Source organism: Myxine glutinosa, chromosome 11 (assembly GCF_964187855.1).
Source record: "Myxine glutinosa chromosome 11, kmMyxGlut1.1, whole genome shotgun sequence".
In the NCBI taxonomy this organism is placed as follows: Eukaryota; Metazoa; Chordata; class Myxini; order Myxiniformes; family Myxinidae; genus Myxine; species Myxine glutinosa.
Window position 1 is genome coordinate 121,666,230 of NC_136271.1, and position 20,444 is coordinate 121,686,673.

Here is a 20,444-nt window from a genome sequence, read left to right on the forward strand (position 1 = left end):
GGGGGGGGGGGGGGGGAGTTTTGAACCCCCCAGAATAGGTATTTGCTCTCTTCTCCGAAACTACACACACTATTCCAATGAAACTTGATCACAACCTTCATCACCCATAATGTATCAAAGTTTGTTCACGGCATTAAAAACATCAGGCTCTGTGGGGGGTTTGAGTGACTGTTGCTCCTGATCCAGGTGAGCTTCAGGACCCGTGGTGATGCAGCCACCAGATGATGTACAAATAATGTAACCTGTATGTTTAACATTGAGAAATGATGAACGCGTTTTGGGAGTGCTGTCTCTGTGCAGCTGTGTAACAAAGCTGTGACTGTTTGAAATCAAATCGTATTTGTGTGGTCATTTACAGGACAGCAGTTTCAAAGAGCAGATGAAAAAGCTGGAAGAACAACTGAGAAAAGAAGTTCAGAAAAATGAGGACATAGAAGAAAAATATGAGTAATTAATTTGCAAATGTTAATGCAATTGTCACATACATGACCGAGTGTGCACTCCGACTTGCTAGTGTGCACTCGGTCATGTATGAATGTGTTTGTTTTGGCGCCCCTGGGGCATAAGTAATCTCTTATTTGACGATTGTCTTTGCATGACTGGATATCTGAATTTGGAAACAAAATTTGTCGCGTTTTAAAATTGTTTTTCATGCTGTGAGATGACAGTCGTTTTAATTTCCTCTGATAATCTTGCTGTTTCTACAGAAGTAACATCACAATGATAGAAAAGCTGACAAACGATCTTGAAGAAGAGGTGAGGAGTTTGAATGAGTCAGTATCTTGTGTATCATTAACATGGATGTTTTGCATATTTGGAGTCTGAGCTATTCATTCCACATCAAATTACTCTTTCCTTTCCACAAGAGGAAAGCGTTAACAGATTGCACCAAAAAGCACAGGGGTCTTAACATTTTCCAAACCAAACACAAATGACCCCTCATTCTTTTTCTAAATGTTGGATTATGTTTTTGACACGACAAAGACAGCCATTTTTCCTTCATCTGCTGTGTCAGTGCGGCATTTTTCTGAGACGCACACTGAAGCGTTAGGGTAAAATATATCGATATTGTTTACACTCTTAATAAAGATTTTCATATTGCTTTGAACAGGTTAAAATATGAAATGACCCCCATTTTTGGAACGTCGTCATTGTCTGTCAGAGAATGTTGGACACATATTGTTTGTTTATTTTTAACCGCTGCCAATGGCTCCCAAAAATTATTTCATTAAATTTACACTGAAATATCTTGGATGGAATGAAATCCACTAAGTTTTGGATTTTATGTTTTGATGTCAAAGTTGGATTGGTTAATAAGCTGAAAGTTTGCAATTATCTTCATGACCACGTGTCAATTGTAATTACCTCATCATGGTGTGGAGGATCCTTTTTATTTATTTATTTTCGACAAAAACAACCTATGAGCATAGTTTGATGTGAATTTTTTAATTGTAGAACATGTAAAAAGAAAAGTTCAATGCTGAAATTTTGTTCAGTGATATTGGCTACCCTGATTAAGTTATACAGGAAGTGACATCAATATGGATGAAAGCATTGTGGGTAAAACCAAGCAGCGAGCCGATATCAGGTGGGACAAATCAGAGGGTATAGGGTGGAAGAACAGAAAGAAGGCAGTGGAAGACAGAGAGATCACCGACCTGTTAGCGATGGTGGGGATTGGCCCATAAACTCAGTTTCATCACGGGAGATTTCAATAATCTTGAAGGTATATTACATGTGTATATATATATATATATATATATATAATGTGTATGTGTGTATATATATATATGTATAATTGTATATGTGTGTATATATATATATATATATATATATATATATATATATATATATATATATATATATATATATACATACACACACACACACACCATGACATGGACAATTACAAATGGGCAGGGTACAGCCCGAAGTACCCCGTGGGGGACCCCACTCCCTCTCGTCAAAACTCAAGGTGGGGAACCCGATCGAAGCAAGGGTGGAAATCATTCCATTTATGATGACGAAACGTCTGATGCCCGATGTGGAGATCGGTTTCTGAGGTTTGGGACATGGAATGTAGGGACAATGACAGGGAGATCAGGAGAAGTGGTGGAAGTATTGGTCAGAAGAAGAGTGGACATATGTTGTGTGCAGGAGACGAGATGGAAGGGAAGTGGTGTGAGAATGGTGAAGGGTAGGCAGGGACAGAAATACAAGTTTGTGTGGCAAGGGTGCCCAGAAGGTGTGAATGGTGTTGGTGTCCTGTTTTCTGAGGAGTTTGTAGACAGTGTGGTGAGTGTGACTAGAGTGAGTGATAGGTTGATGATGGTGAAAATGATGATTGGAAAGCTCTTGGTGAACGTCATCTCGGGATATGCTCCGCAGGTTGGTCGGAGCAATGAAGAGAAAGACAAGTTCTGGTGTGCTATTGAGAAGCTGATGGAAAACGTGAAAGATGAGGAAGTTGTTGTGGTAGGAGACCTAAATGGACATGTGGGAAGGAGTATGGCCGGTTTTGAGGGAGTTCATGGGGGTTACAGATTGGTGTGAGAAATGGAGAAGGTAAAAGGATTTTGGAGTTTCCTGATGGAGCTGATTTGTTGATTTGTAATACTCAGTTCCAGAAAGAGGATAATAAGCTTGTTACATATACGTCAGGTGGGTCGACGACAATCGTTGACTACCTGCTGGTTCGTAGGCGAGATAGGGGGCACCTCCGGGACACAAAGGTGATCCCGGGGGAGGAGGCTGTTTCACAGCAGCACTTGGTTGTCTGCGACATAAGGGTGAAAGGTGCGAGGAGAGCTCGGCGGGTGAAGTACCAACCGAGAATGAAGATGTGGAGGTTGAAAGAGATGACAGTGAGGGAGGCATTAAAAGAGAGGCTGAATATGGTCGAGGATGATGTGGTTGAGCTTGAAAGTGGTTGGATGTCAATGAAAGATAGTCTGTTGGGAGCCGTTGGTGAGGTATGTCGATGGACAAAAGGACCACCGAGGCCCTCGGAAACATGGTGGTGGGATGATGAAGTTGGAAAGAAGATTGATGAGAAGAGGAAGAAGTTCAAGGAGTGGCAGAAGGCAAAGGGTATGGGGGCAGAAAAGGCAGAGCATGAAAGTTATAAGGCAGCCAAGAAGGCTGCAAAGAAAGAGGTAGCAAAGGCGCAGGAGGCATGGAGTAAAATGTTCGGAGAACGCTTGGATTTGGAAGAGGGTCAGAGAGCGGTATTCAGGATTGCAAAGCAGATAGCGAAAGAGAGGTGTGATGTGATGGGGGTGAGTTGCTTGAAGGATGAAGTGGGACAAATCGTTGTGGACCCAGATGGAATTAAAGGGAGATGGAAGAGATATATGGAAATATTGTTGAATGCAGAGAATGAATGGGATGGTAACATAGAGAGTAACCCAGTTTTAGGACCGGCAGAGAAGATAACCGAGAAGGAAGTTGAGGAAGCGATAAAAGCAATAAAAACCACCTTTAGAGGCCATTTAGAGGCCATTTTTCCCCGCAAGCGATATACGATACGAATCGAATAAATAAACGAATACGAATAAATACGATAAAAAAAAATAAAAAAAATGAAGCGATAAAAGCAATGAAGAGTAGAAAAGCGGGAGGGCCAACGGGAGTTGTGGGAGATATGTTGAAGGCAGCGGGAAATTGGGGTGTGAAGAGAATGACAGAGATCTGCAATCTGGTGGTGAAAGAAGGCCGCATTCCAGTGGATTGGGAACTGAGTACCCTCGTCCCTCTATACAAGGGGAAAGGTGACCCTCTGGACTGTGGCTCGTATCGAGCGATAAAGTTATTGGAGCATGGAATGAAGGTATTGGAAAGGGTGTTGGAGAGGAGGATAAGGAAGAAAGTGAAGATTGACGAAATGCAGTTTGGATTTATGCCAGGAAGAGGAACGACAGACGCGCTTTTTATTGTGAGGCAGTTGCAGGAGAAGTATATGGAGAAGAGGAAGAAGTTGTTTCTTGGGTTTGTTGATCTGGAGAAGGCATTCGATAGGGTTCCACGTGATGTAGTGACATGGGCATTGAGGAAGTTAGGAATGGAGGAATGGTTGATCAGAGTAGTGATAGCAATGTACAAAAGAGCGCGCACAGCTGTAAGGACGAAGGACGGGAACAGTGGTGAGTTTGAGGTGAAGGTGGGAGTGCATCAGGGGTCGGTACTAAGTCCACTATTATTTGTAGCTGTCCTGGAGGTGCTGGCTCAGAACGTAAAGGAGGGTTTACCATGGGAGTTGTTGTATGCAGATGATCTGGTGTTGATTGCAGAAAGTATGGATGGACTGAAGGAGAAGATGAACAAGTGGAAGGAATGTATGGAGACAAAAGGTCTGAAGGTGAATATCGGAAAAACGAAGGTGATGGCAAGTGGTAAAGCATGTGGTGAGGTGGAAAGAACTGGGAAGTGGCCGTGTGCTGTGTGCAGGAAGGGTGTCAGAGTGAATTCCATTCAATGTCCAATCTGCGCTGAGTGGGTTCGTCAAAAATGTAGTGGTTTGAGAGGGTCATTAACCAGTGTGGCAGCTACATTCAAGTGTAAGGTGTGCACAGAGGGAGCTGCAGATGGAGGAAATGTTGAGTTGGATCTTGGAGACGGCGTGAAGCTGGAAGGTGTGAAAACATTTTGTTACCTAGGAGACATGCTGAATGGAGAAGGTGAATCAGACTCGGCAATGGTTGCTCGAGTGAGATGTGCAATGGAAGAAGTTTCGGGAACTGAGTGGCGTGCTGACAAGGAGGGGAGTGTCGTTGAAGGTGAAGCGAAAGGTGTATGCTGCATGTGTGAGAAGTGTTATGATTTATGGGAGCGAGACATGGGTAATGAACGTAGAGCAGCAACGAAGGCTGGAAAGGGTGGAAATGTGAATGGTTCAGTGGATGTGTGGAGTATCGTTGAGAGAGAGAGGAAGACAAATGATGAATTGCGAAAGATGATGGGAATAGAGCCTGTGATGGATGCTGTGAAGAAAAACAGGTTGAGATGGTTTGGTCATGTGTTGAGGAAGGATGAAAGTGACTGGTTGAGAAGAGTGATGGAAATGAATGTAGAAGGAAGTCGAGGGCGGGGAAGACCGAGAAAGACTTGGCTAAAGATGGTCGAAGAAGAAATGCGGGCAAGGGGGTTAACAAGGGGAGATGCAGAAAATAGGGCAAAATGGAGAACATTGTCATGGGGACCGCAAGGCTAACCCCTGCTCTTGCAGGGAAAATGGCCTTAAAATGCCTGTTGTTGTTGTTGTGTGTGTGTGTGTATATATATATATATATATATATATATATATATATATATATATATATATATATATATATATATATATATATATATATATATATATATATATCTGTGAGAAATAGTAGAAACTCCACAGTACGAGCAGGGCGTCTCATTTGCATTAAATAAATAATCGGGAGATTCAATCAGACGCGGACGTAGCTTCAGGACGTTGATCTTTAATTGTCGACAAGCTTTCGACCAACAAAGGTCTTCTTCTTAGTTGTCCCCAAGGTCCGTTGAACTTGGGGACGACTAAGAAGAAGACCTTTGTTGGTCGAAAGCTTGTCGACAATTAAAGATCAACGTCCTGAAGCTACGTCCGCGTCTGATTGAATCTCCCGATTATATATACATATATATATATATATATATATATATATATATATATATATATATATATATATATATATATATATATATATAGATAGATAGATAGATAGATAGATAGATAGATATATATATATATATATATATATATATATATATATATATATATATATATATATATATATATATATATATATATATATATATATATATATATATATATATATATATATATAGATATATATATATATATATATATATATAGATAGATATATAGATATATATATATATATTGTTACGGATCGCGGATTAGATGTTATTTACCGAGCGGTGGTATTGCCGCGACCTAACAGTTCCCCCGATTCCACCCGACGTTGACCAAATCGCGCTACGCTAAATCAATGATGGAAAAGACACAACGACTGGGATAGATGAAACGACGCAAGGGGTACAGTTCTCAAGACCTCCGGAGGAGGATATAATTGGTGGTGGAGAAAAGGGGTAGATTACAAGGTAATGAGGTAGAGACACAGAAAAAATGGGCACTTAGTTACAGTCTTATCTTATCCCCGACAGACCACAGACAAACGGAACAAGACTGACTTACACAGGATTGATGGCAGGGAAGGACAGGTCGGTTGATAGCACAAGGTGCACCTTGGCTCAGGGACAGGATAAAGCATGGTCCAAAAGATGCAGGGAGGTGTCACAGCGCTCGGAGGTGGCGTCCTTCTTGCTTCAAGCTCAGCGCGCATCTGACGTCACCTCCCTCTTCCTGCGCATGCTCAACGGGGAGTGACACGCCCTCGGCTGCTTGGCTCCGCCCCAGATGGGACCGGGCCGCCGCTCCCATTGGGTGCGGGGGTTACCGGGCTCCGCCCTTGACGAGGAGCTGACAGCGAGCCCCTACGTGGTAACCCCGTCGAGCACATGTTCAATGGCGGCTCGTTGGAAAAGCCTGGTGTTGCTCCCAACACCCCCTACCAACCAAGCCGGAGTGAGGACGCGCACTCCCCGCGTCGCCGCCGTTGTTGTTGTTGTTGTTGTTGCTGAACCGTGAGGAAGAGCTGCGGGGAGGTATTGGGAGGTCCTAAACTTCCTAACGGTGCCATACAATCACATTCTGGTGCAACGAAGAGTCAGAATTAATGGAAACGAGTCCTTAACTGACATAGACTAAGAATAACTAGCAAGATGTCCTATAGTTGTCTACGTGAGATGCGGTGGACCTGGATGCGACATTTAATGGGGGAAATAGGGGGAGGTCGGGTCTACAGAGTGTTGTTTACAGAAAATGGGACTAGGGAATGGGGGATTGGGGATAGTTGGGAAGTATTGAGGAAATAGGGGAATATTTACAAGCGGATATGGATGGATGTAAATCCCATATCCGCAACATTGCACCCTTCTCTACCTCGGGGCGTCCCGACCCGATAAATTTTTACCTACGTTAGTGTGGCACTCAGATGTAGTTCCCTCTACTACTAACTCAACCCTGAGTGCGACAGTTTTACAGATGTTCACAAATGAGTAAATATGTCCCCCTGCGACGTTGCACCCTTCTCCTCACAGAAACACACCCACAGGATAACCGAATCGCGGAAAGAATCCTCAAACTAAACATACAGCCGGTAGGGAGCATCATTTATACAAGACTACACTGATATTTACACTACGATCCAGGACCTGTTCTTTGAGGAACACATGCAGATGTTATGCATAGAGAGAGCACGCATGCCAGCATCGATACACCAACCCACGAGTGCCCTGTGGCCCTACGGCCTTTAATAATGTGCAGAGCACCCCATCCAAGCACCAAAAGCACCACCCCATACACACAGTCAGCACCATCCGGTGCACCAATAAAGTGTTCATAAAAATGCACAATTAAGTGTCCATGGTCACCGGTGGTGTCGCAGCCGGCCGATGTTCTGCCGCTGGTCTTGTCTTCAGGAAGTGCACTTGGCCTTCTGGCTTCTTTAGAAATAAAGAAAGGCGCCAACCGCGTCCATTTCTTAATTGTGGCCGTCAGGGGGCCAACTATAAGTGGTTCACCTGTATGGCATAGGTGCCACGTTGACCCAGAGGTCCATCAACGGGTGGTGCTTGCCCGCAAAAGAACTGCGGTCCATGGTGGGCGGCTACAAAAATTGCGGTCCATATGGTGTATCGATCCAGGCAGCAAGCAGCGAAAGTACAGGTCCACAACTGCAGAGCCAGCACCTCTCTCTCCTCTCTCTCTGCCCCAAAGCCAGATCCTCGGAGGTGGGAGACAAAAGAAGACAAGTGAGCAAGGTGGTAAGGGCGCAAAAGTGCACGCAATACAAGGTAATGCACACTGGGGGCACATGGGAACCAGGTGAGACAGGTACGTTCCTACCGTACGCCCCCCCCCCCCCCACCAGGTAACCTACATTGCCCCTCCCTTACCCCTTACTGTATCCACAAAACACAACACTACCCATAAACATCTACTTTACACATCAACAAACGTCCCGACTGTCTTCCCCGTTCCTCCCATAAACCAAATTCGTCTTCTCTCCCTCCTAACCAATCAAATTTGCCATTTCCAACTCTCATCAAAATTTGCCATCTCCAACTCAACATCAAAATTTGCCATCACCAATTCATCATCAGTCCCTCCTAAGGAGGGAGAGATGGAATCACCCCAATGTCTCATCCACGTCGTGATGCATCTCACAAATCCACACAGCAATTCTCCTTTCCTGCAACACAGAACAAAGGAACACAGGTGTGGAGTCATCATCATCACCTCAGGTAAGTGGCTGCGTATGGTGCGACAGGTTCATCAATCCTAACTATTTCCTAAATGACTTTAACAACTTTACATTACCCGGGGTCTTTCCCTGCCAATCCATTGGCCAACTTACACTATGGGTTCTAAAAACCAATTCACATTGACCAAACTGTGGTGCTTCTCAATTTGGGGTCTCACTCCCCCGATTCATCTCCCGGTGCCCTCGCACAATTTCTGGGCTGTGACGTGTAGCTCTCCCAGCAGGTCTACCCACCTGCACACCTCCACCACTGTAGTTGCCACCCGAGCTTACCTGCTCCTCACCCTAACCTAACTAACTGGGGAAGGCCCTCTCGCACTCTCACCCCCTCAGTGCCCTCTCTGGCACGGGCTGCCCGATCCACACCCGGGATCCTCAGGCACCCACTGACACTAACGGCTCCCAGAGCCCACCTGCGGCCTCACCTGGCCAACATCCTCACAGTGGTGGAGTGCCCAAACCAACTATCACACACTAACAGGCTACACGCCCAGCCATTTCCACAACACTAATGCACCCATCCACAATACCATTCTGCAACCGCACCACAAATGCCAATATCCAACCACAATTTACCTATACCCTCTAACTATTCTTTAAACTACCCTCCCCGGGTACTCGTGAAAAGGGGTCCACTCTTCCCCCATCCACACCTTCGCACCATGCACACCACTCCGTACCACTTACTCCAACTCTCTCCACACCACTCATTCCAATACTCCATGTATTCCACACACCTGTACTTGCACACCTGTGCACTCATACTTGGTGCCGCCTGCACCCTTCTCTCCCCTAAGCGCATTCGCGCTGATCCACAACACTCACTACTCATACACTGCTCCACACACCTGTCCAGTTCTCACACAGCATCATCTCATCTAACTACTCCCCTCTGAAACTTGCGCTTCCCAGTCGTCCCTTTAAACTATTGCGCTCCCTCGTCATTATCATCCACTCTAATCTACCTGCGTCCCCACTACAGGTATCCTTGTCACTAACTAACTTTAACGTTACCTAATGTCATCTTCGCTAGATCCCTACACGCAATATCCTAACCCACCCGGGCTAGTTTTCACTGCCATACACCCCATAATCTAGTGCTCCTTTGCCCCCCCTTTGTGAGGGATGGTGGATTGCCCATCCCACCACATCGGGCATCTCCCACTACCAATTTTGCACATCAAATTTCAACAAATCAAAAATTTGCCAATCACTACCCATCATCTGCCAATCATTACTGCCAATCCTTTGCCAATCATCAAATTTTTTCTTCTAATTTTGGGTCCAAAACACTAACCTCATCACCCGTCTACTTATTAGGTCCTATCGGTGCGCCAATTCACGTCTACAGCCCGGCTTCGTACAGCCAAGCCATGAATGCGGGTTGTTTGGTGCCAGCGGCTGGATACGTCCCGCATTCGGTGCAGGGAAGGAGGTTTACCCGGGCCGAGGTCCCACGCACCATCTCGGCACGGAGCCATCCCATGGCCCGATCTCGACCTGCCGGAATGCCTCAACAAAAAGTGGTCGCCATGACGACCCTTCCTATCGGGCTGCCCGCTCCGCCTAGTGGAGCACGGACGCGGCCGTTCAAAGCGAGGCCCAGCGTGGATCGCGTACGACGGTCCTTTCGAACCCGCCGTGGCTCGGATCCCCGCTGGTTCTCGCGGCACGCGAAGCTGCCCGACGCGCACCGAGGGCCCGATTCGGCTATAAGTCGCTCTAACCGCTAACCCGGTTACCGTCGATGCCTCACCTGCATGCTTACACGCATACGCTACCCCTTTCTTGCCCATACATCCAGCTGTTCCCATGCTCCTCGTCGTACCTTCTCTAACACACCCAGGTACACTCATTCCACTCACAGCCTTGGTCACACACCTGACCACCGAACACTTTGGCACACATTCGTTGGTCGCACACCTCACCAACACACCTCTTCGCGCCCCTTCCTCGGTCACCTCCTCTGTGACAATCACAGGTGTGCCCTCACTCGCACACCCAACCACGTGCCTCACTACCAATTCCAGCGTGCATTCCCACACACGCTCTACCATTCCAGGTGTGCTTCCTTTCTCACCTGTCACAACCAACTCACGCTCCGTGTCACTCTTACTACTCTCACCTCCACTCTTGACAGTGCACTCTTTCCTCATGCACCCGTCCGTTACACACCTTTCTCGCGCACACTCTCCCGTTACACCCTCTGTAACACTCACCACAGGTGTACACTCTTCCTTACTTTTGACAGCGCACTCTTTCCCCATGCACCTGTCCGTCACACATCTTTCTCGCGCACACTCTCCCGTTACATCCCCTGTAACCCTCACCACAGGCGTGCATTCTCCCTTTACATCCTCCGTAACACTCCTCACTACGCGCTTCCATGTGCTCCCTCGCACACGCGCTACGACCGACTCACTCTCGACAGCACCCTCACTCCTTGGCACGCACTTTTTCCTCACACACCCCAGAGTCGGACTTTCTCGCACACCTCCTTTTTCGCACACCAGACCTGTCGCACACTTCACCAACGGCCTCTCACGAACACCTGGGTCCATCTCGACCCCCAAGCTTATTAAATCACCTGGCGCATCATACGCACGACCATATTGGTCACCACTTACACCGGGTCCTCTTTCTCTTCGCTTCTCCTCCATCACCTGCGAATCCCTCATCCGGTTAATGAGCACATCATCACGATCCGAACACAGACTTTGGACCAATTCTTTTACCTCCTCTTTTATCTCTTTCTTATCCCCTCTCCGTCGCTTCTTAATTTCGCTCACCCCTTCTTCCACTTCTTCTAATTTCTGCTTCACCTCTTTTATTTCCCGGTGCGTCTCCTCAAGCTCGTCCTCTAAGGCCACCTTGACCGTTTCTATGTGCGTCCTCACCTGCCGGTCCTTCGTCTCCATTACCTCTATCACCTCGTCCAACCTCGTTGTCAGTCCCTCACGTACCATCTGACATTGCCTCTGTGTCGCTATCAAGTCATTTTTTATGTCGTTTTGTGTCGCTTTTAACCCTCCTAATACCGCAGTGTTCCTTTGAACCTGCTCCGTTAGTTCTTTTTGTCCCTCCGTCAGCTGTTCCACTTCCAGCGTCAACTCCTCTATACCACCTTGCAATTTTTCAGTCCCCTTTCTCACCTCCTTCTCCATGCGCTCCTTACAGTGCCTCACCTCCTCGCGCACTCCTCCGACCTCCTCACTCACACCTCTTCTGATCTCTTCTCCCATCACTTGCATCTCCTGCCCAGATGCCACCCTCATCTGCTCCATTTCCTCCCTGTGAGCATCCAATTTAGTTTCTACCCCCATTCTGACCCCCTCTATCTGCTGCCCCATTTGTTTAACTTCCCTTTCCGCTTGGTCCCTCATGTCCCTCAATTTGCCTTCCATACTGTTTTCTAACCCCTCTAACCCATTTTTCACTCCCTCTATCTGATTCTCCTGGGCAGCCATTCTATTTTCCACCCCCATTAACCCCTCCTGTATTTCCCCTAATCTATTGTCTAATCCCTCTATTCTACTCCCTAACCCTCCGATCTGGGCCCCCATCCTTTGTTCTAACCGTTGGCTATTGGCCCCCATGTCCTCCCTCAATTTCTCGCTATTGGACCCCATCCTTTGTTCTAACCGTTGGCTATTGGCCCCCATGTCCTCCCTTAATTGCTTGCCCATTCTTTGTTCCAATTGTTTGCTATTCTGGGCCATAAGGGCCTTCATTTGTATTAAAAAAAGGTTCAAATCTACCAGCGGCGCTGCTACGGTCGCGGGCGCGGTCGCCGTAGCCATCTGTGAGGCGCCATTTTGCGCGCCCGTAACCTCGTGCGCGAGGACGCCATTTTGCGAACCTGCCGCCCTCACTGCTTCGCTCTCCTCATGTCCCTCAATTTGGTCCTGGATCGACCCTGCCTCACTCTCCTCTACCGGAACCCAGCCGTCTTGATCTGCCATAGCGCGACTTTCAAAATTCGGGTTTTTATTTTAAAAACAAAACAAATTTCACACTGCTTGTAATTTTGAGCGCGTTAAGCGCGCTTCGGGTCCAATCCCACTCCTGACACCAATTGTTACGGATCGCGGATTAGATGTTATTTACCGAGCGGTGGTATTGCCGTGACCTAACAGTTCCCCCGATTCCACCCGACGTTGACCAAATCGCGCTACGCTAAATCAATGATGGAAAAGACACAACGACTGGGATAGATGAAACGACGCAAGGGGTACAGTTCTCAAGACCTCCGGAGGAGGATATAATTGGTGGTGGAGAAAAGGGGTAGATTACAAGGTAATGAGGTAAAGACACAGAAAAGATGGGCACTTAGTTACAGTCTTATCTTATCCCCGACAGACCACAGACAAACGGAACAAGACTGACTTACACAGGGATTGATGGCAGGGAAGGACAGGTCGGTTGATAGCACAAGGTGCACCTTGGCTCAGGGACAGGATAAAGCACGGTCCAAAAGATGCAGGGAGGTGTCACAGCGCTCGGAGGTGGCGTCCTTCTTGCTTCAAGCTCAGCGCGCATCTGACGTCACCTCCCTCTTCCTGCGCATGCTCAACGGGGAGTGACACGCCCTCGGCTGCTTGGCTCCGCCCCAGATGGGACCGGGCCGCCGCTCCCATTGGGTGCGGGGGTTACCGGGCTCCGCCCTTGACGAGGAGCTGACAGCGAGCCCCTACGTGGTAACCCCGTCGAGCACATGTTCAATGGCGGCTCGTTGGAAAAGCCTGGTGTTGCTCCCAACACCCCCTACCAACCAAGCCGGAGTGAGGACGCGCACTCCCCGCGCCGCCGCCGTTGTTGTTGTTGTTGTTGTTGTTGCTGAACCGTGAGGAAGAGCTGCGGGGAGGTATTGGGAGGTCCTAAACTTCCTAACGGTGCCATACAATCACATTCTGGTGCAACGAAGAGTCAGAATTAATGGAAACGAGTCCTTAACTGACATAGACTAAGAATAACTAGCAAGATGTCCTATAGTTGTCTACGTGAGATGCGGTGGACCTGGATGCGACATTTAATGGGGGAAATAGGGGGAGGTCGGGTCTACAGAGTGTTGTTTACAGAAAATGGGACTAGGGAATGGGGGATTGGGGATAGTTGGGAAGTATTGAGGAAATAGGGGAATATTTACAAGCGGATATGGATGGATGTAAATCCCATATCCGCAACAATATATATATATATATATATATATATATATATATATATATATATATATATATATATATATATATATATATATATATATATATATATATATATATATGTCGGATCAGGACTTTAGAACTTGGGACTCAGAAGACTCAGAGAAAGGAGCAACGGATATATTTATTGGAACTCGTTTACACAAGCTTGCGGGGAACAGGGTGTCGCAGGAAGCTCACATGAAATGACCAACACTACAACAAGATGCTCTGCAATAATTCGATTAAAACTTGCTTTATATAAGGAATATCGGGTGTGGTTTTAGCTCACAAGATACAGAGACAGAATGGGCTCATTGGCTCTCCCACCATAGTCCCATCCTGTTGTTCAGTTAGTTAGAGGAAGCTCATCCAAGGCCACTCATAGGTTAGCTCAGATAAGGAGATGGTCAGCCATATGTGGCAACATGTTTACAACTTTCTGTATAGAGACCTTGGTTGGGAAAGTACAAAGGGAGTGGGCACTCATAAATGTGTCAGCCCACAGGATATTGGCAAAGTCATATGGGAGGCAGAGAGATTGCAGCTGCAACCAAGGCCAAAGAGGGGAACTAAGAGATTGTGCCCACACAGGCCAAGAGCTCACAAGCACAGAACTCCTTATTAGGATATTACACATCCTCAATGCACAAGAAAGGACTAAGTATTATAAAAGAGTACAGCAATCAGTCAAAACAAAACATATAATTGGTTATACTTGGTAATTGGTAAAGCAGCAAGAATTAACAAAGGGGGAGGGGCATAATAGCTCCCTACATATATATATATATATATATATATATATATATATATATATATATACACAGTGAAACCTTGACTTACGAGTTTAATTCGTTCTGTGACCGAGCTCGTAACTCAATTTGCTCGTTTCTCAAATTAAATTTCCCCATTAAAATGAATTGAAATGCTATTAATCCGTTCCAGCCCCCCAAAAACGACACCAATTTTTTTTGAAATATACAGTATATATAAAAAATATCTCGCGCTTTATATTTCACCTGTATGCAGCATACAAGTTGGCAGGATGGCCTGGACTGGAGGTACGCACACTTGACTCTAAACGGTCCAGCCTGGGTTTGAATCCCGACCCAGCTATAACCTGTCATGTCGGTGTTTCACAGGCAGGGTGATTCATCAATGTGTGTACCGCTAAACTGGGCGCCCCGTTTGCGTCCCATTAGTTGTTGGATGTTAAGGATCTCACCGTGTCTTCCACAAAGAGAAGGCGAGCTATCGCCGGCACTCTGAACAAGTTGTGGCCTGGCATGCTCTTCTCCTCTGCCGTTGTATACGTCCTCCTCGGCATCTTTTTCCAGAAGAGCCCTGTCTCGTCACAGTTGAAGATTTGCTGGGGGATGTATCCTTCGGCTTCTATCAGTTCGGCCAAAGTTATAATAAAATCTTCAGCTGCCTTCACATCCGAGCTTGCTGCCTCACCATGCCTGACGACGGAGTGAATGCCGGTCCTCTTCTTAAAATTATCAAACCATCCCCGACTGGCTTTGAATGACTCTTCCGATGCCTCGTCCGTTGATGTTCCCGCCGCCTGCTGCACCAAATCCCCGTAAATGTCTCGGGCCTTCTCACACATGATGCCCTCGGTCACGGTATCTCCTGCGAGCTGCTTCTCCGTCAACCACACAAACAACAACTTCTCCATCTCTTCATGGACAGAGGTCCGGAGCTTTGAAATAATCTTAACGCCCTTGGCTGGCGTTATAGCCTTTATCGACTCCTTCTGCTTCAAAATCTTACATATCGTAGAAGTACTACGATCGTACTGCCTCGCCAAGTTGACAACACGCACACCTCGCTCATGTTTTTCGATGATGGCGTGTTTTATATCCAAGCACATCATCCTCTTCTTCTTCTCAGCACTGCCCTTGGCACTCAATTTCTTAGGACCCATGGTTAAAACTAAGAAATTTTCCAAAATAACAAAAATGCGAAAACAAAGCAGCAGCGATATACGGCAGAGATGCTTGCACGGCAAGATAACCACGTGACCTGAACGCTCGTTGGGCCACCTAGTGGCGGGTGGCGTAAGCTCGTAACTCAGATCTCGGCTCGCATCACAAAGCAAAAAACCGCCCGAGCGACGGCTCGTATCTCGGAAAACTCGTAAGTTGGTGCACTCGTAAGTCGAGGTTTCACTGTATATAAACTCAAAGGCAAAAGTTATTGTGACACACAAACAACAAACAGAATCAGTGTTAAACTTTTACTGCCGCGAATGAAATGTTATTACATGGAAAGACAAATGTTTCAAGGTATGGTAACGATCAACAGTCCATAAGAACAGCGCCCCTGGCATATGCAAATGAGCCACAACACAAGAGGGGGTTCACAAGCAAGTTCACACGGTCAGTAGCGAGTGTGTCCACCTTGTGCATTGATGCAGGCCTGGCACCTTCGCCTCATTGAGGCCACTAAACGTCGATGAAAGTCCTGGGGAAGATCATTCCATATCCGAGGAAGGATTTGGCGGAGTTCCCGCAGCGTTGTTGGAGGATTCGGATGACGTCGTAAACGTCGCTCCATTTCATCCCAGACGTGTTCAATGGGTGACAAATGAGGGGATCTTGCTGGCCAGGGTAACACATTAACATTGTTCTGATTAAGATACTGCTGTACAACTCGAGCAACGTGTGGTCTGGCGTTATTGTGTTGAAACGTCACTCCAGGGCCGTTCTGTTGCAAAAACGGTAAAGCGGCCATTTGCAAAATCTCGTCTCGGTACCTCACAGCATTCAAGTTCCCCTCAATCACAATCATTGGTGTCCTTGCTGCAGCTGTTATCCCACCCCAGATCATAACGCCCCCACCTCCAAAACGATCCCCTTCCAGAACACATGGTCTGATGTAACGTTCACCTGTGCGCCTGTAGACACGTGTCCTGCCGTCAGCTCGGTGAAGAAGGAAACGTGACTCATCGGTGAAGAGAAACTCTTCTCCACTCACGTGCTCCCCATCGCAAGTGTTGTCTGCTCCACTGGAGACGTCGACGTCGATGTTCTGGCGTCAGAATTGGCCGTCGGGCTGGGTTCCAGAACGATGAATAGAGGTGTTTTTCTGACTTCTGCACTTCTTAAGACTGCATTGAGTGGAAATGATAAGCGTCTGGTTGTCTGGCCTTTAAAAGTGAACATTGCTGGCCATTTTTCTCGAATATGTCATGCTTCTTGCAAATTTCGTGCAATTCGAACAACAACTGCTTGGTTGCGTTTCTTCGACCATTTTAACACACTCTTTCTCTGGTTCAAATCCAAAAATTCATTCACAAGATTACCAATGAAAAAATTCCATGTCACAATAACTTTTGCCTCTGAGTATATTGTTACGGACACGACTTTGATGTTATGGTGGGCCGAGCGGAATGGCCGCCGTGTTCGCACAAGTTACCCGATTATACTCGAACGTTGACTAAGTCGCGCTATGCTAAATCAATTGAGGAAAGGACACAGCGGCTGGGTTAAAATGACACGACACCAGGGGTACGGTTCTCAAGACCTCCGGAGGAGGTTATAATATTGCGGAAGGTTAGATTACAAAGACAAGAGAGACAGCATAGAAAGGTGGGCACTTAAACACGGTCTTATCTTAGCCCCGACAGACGACAGATAAACGGGACAAGACTGACTCACACGGGGATTGATGGCAAGGAAGGCGGGTAGTCGATGGCTCAAGGTGCACTCTTGGCTCAGGGGCAGAATCGACCCGGTCCGGTCCAGAGATGCGGGAGGTCTCTCAGCGCTCGGAGGTCGCGACTTGTCTTTCCAAGCTGGGGGCGCATCTCACCTCACGTCCGGTAAGTGGCTGCGCATATCCGGCGGGGAGTGACACGCCCTCGGCTCGTTAGCTCCGCCCCAGATGGAATCGGCCCGCCGCTTCTCACTGGCTGCGGGGGGTTACCGGGCTCCGCCCCTGACGAGGAGCTGACAGCCAGCTCCTTCGTGGTAACCCCGTGGAGCGCATGGGCAATGGCGGCTAACCAAGCCGGAGTGAGGACGCACACTCCCCGCGCCGCGGCCGCGCCGCCCCCCGCTGTGGTTGTAGTTGTTGTTGTAGTTGTTGTTGTTGTTGTTTCATGGGGAAGATGGGAGGAGGTATGGGGAGGTCCTAAACTCACTACTGGTGCCATACAATCACATTCTGGTGCAACGAAGAGTCAGAATTAATGGAAACGAGTCCTTAACTGACATAGACTAAGAATAACTAGCAAGAGGTCCGAAAGTTGTCTACGTGAGATGCGGTGGACCTGGGCACGACATTTAATGGGGGAAGAAGGGGAAGGTCGGTTCTACAGCGTGTTGTTTACAGACAATGGGACTAGGGAATGGGGGATTGGGGATAGTTGGGGAGTATTGGGGAAATAGGGGAATATTTACAAGCGGATATGGAGGCCAAATCCCATATCCGCAACATTGCACCCTTCTCTACCCTCGGGGCGTCCCGACCCGATAAATTTTTACCTATTTTAGTGTGGCACTCAGATGTAGTTCCCTCTACTATTAACTCTACCCTGAGTGCGACAGTTTTACAGATATTCACAAATGAGTAAATATGTCCCCCTGCGACGTTGCACCCTTCTCCTCACAGAAACACACCCACAGGATAACCGAATCGCGGAAAGAATTCGCAAACTAAACATACAGCCGGGAGGGAGCATTATTTACAAGACTACGCTGATATTTACACTACGATCCAGGACCTGTTTTTGGAGGAACACATGCAGATGTTATGCATAGAGAGAGCACGCATGCCAGCATCGATACACCAACCCACGAGTGCTCTGTGGCCTTACGGCCTTTAATAATGTGCAGAGCACCCCTTCCAAGCACCAAAAGCACCACCCCATCACACAGTCAGCACCATCCGGTGCACCAATAAAATGTTTAGTAATCATGGTGTGGTGTCGCAGCCGGCCGATGTTCTGCCGCTGGTCTTGCCTTCGTGTGGTGCACTTGGCCTTCTTACTTCTTTCGAAATAAAGAAAGGCGCCAACCGCATCCATTTCTTATTGTGGCCGTCAGGGGGCCAACTATTAGTGGTTCACCTGTTTGGCATAGGTGCCACTTTGACCCAGAGGTCCATCAATGGGTGGTGCTTGCCCGCAAAAGACTGCGGTCCATTGTGGGTGGCCACCAAAATTGCGGTCCATATGGTGTATCGATCCAGGCAGCAAGCAGCGAAAGTGCAGGCCCACAACGGCGGAGCCAGCACCTCTCTCTCCTCTCTCTCTGCCCCAAAGCCAGATCCTCGGAGGTGGGAGACAAAAGAAGCAGACAAGTGAGTAAGGTGGTAAGGGCGCAAAAGTGCACGCAATGTAAGGTAATGCACACTGGGGGCACATGGGAACCAGGTGAGACAGGTACGTTCCTACCGTACGCCCCCCCCCCCCCCCCACCAGGTAACCTACATGGCCCCTCCCTTACCCCTTACTGTATCCACAAAACACAACACTACCCATAAACATCTACTTTACAAATCAACAAACGTCCCTACTGTCTTCCCCGTTCCTCCCATAAACCAAATTCGTCTTCTCTCCCTCCTAACCAATCAAATTTGCCATTTTCAACTCTCATCAAAATTTGCCATCTCCAACTCAACATCATAATTTGCTATCACCAATTCATCATCAGTCCCTCCTAGGGAGGGAGAGATGGAATCACCCCAATGTCTCATCCACGTCGTGATGCGTCTCACAAATCCAACAGCAATCCTTACTTCCTGCAACACAAAACAAAGAAAACACAGGTGTGGAGTCATCATCATCACCACAGGTAAGTGGCTGCGTATGGTGCGACAGGTTCATCAATCCTAACTATTTCCTAAATGACTTTAACAACTTTACATTACCCGGGGTCTTTCTCCTGCCAAACCATTGGCCCTCTTACACTATGGGTTCTAAAAACCAATTCCCATTGAGCAAACTGTGGTGCTTTTCAATTTGGGGTCTCACTCCCCCGATTCATCTCCCGGTGCCCTCGCACAATTTCTGGGCTGTGGCGTGTACCTCTCCCAGCGGGTCTACCCACCTGCACACCTCCACCACTGCAGTTGCCTCCGAGCTTACCTGCTCCTTACCCTAACCTAACTACCTGGGGAAGGCCCTCTGGCGCTCTCCCCACTCGGTGCCCTCTCTGGCACTGGGCTACCCGATCCACACCCGGGATCCTCAGGCACCCACTGACACTAACGGCTCCCAGAGCCCACCTGCGGCCTCACCTGGCCGACATCCTCAGTGGTGGAGTGCCCAACCAACTACACACACTAACAGGCTACACGCCCAGCCATTTCCACAACACTGATGCACCCATCCACAATACCATTCTGCAACCGCACCACAAATGCCAATATCCAACCACAATTTACCTATACCCTCTACCTAACACTTACACTACCCGCCCCGGGTATCCGTGATGGGGGTCCACTCTTCCCCCATTCACACCTTCGCACCATGCACACCACTCCGTACCACTTACTCCAACTCTCTCCACACACCTGTACTTGCACACCTGTGCTCTCACACCTGGTGCCACCTGCACCCTTCTCTCCCCAAGCGCATTCGCGCTGATCCACAACACTCACTACTCATACACTGCTCCACACTGCTCCAGTTGCACACCTGTGCAATCACACCTGTTCAATTCTCACACACACGGCATCATCTCAGCTAACTACTCCCCTCTGAAACTTGCGCTTCCCAGTCGTCCCTTTAAACTATTGCGCTCCCACGTCATTATCATCCACACTAATCTACCTGCGTCCCCACTACAGGTATCAGTCACTAACTAAACTTAAC

General features: G+C 47.7%; 1 protein-coding gene across 2 annotated transcripts in view; it reads left to right on the plus strand.

Annotated features, from left to right (window-relative positions):
• Positions 1-20,444, plus strand: part of LOC137436918 (rho-associated protein kinase 2) — a 141,809-nt gene that overhangs the window by 40,396 nt on the left and 80,969 nt on the right. For both annotated transcript variants that reach the window (XM_068131147.2, XM_068131148.2), the window contains exons 14-15: positions 359-447; positions 708-756. In XM_068131147.2, coding sequence (XP_067987248.2) covers positions 359-447; positions 708-756 — 138 coding nt within the window. The remainder of the gene's footprint in view (positions 1-358; positions 448-707; positions 757-20,444) is intronic.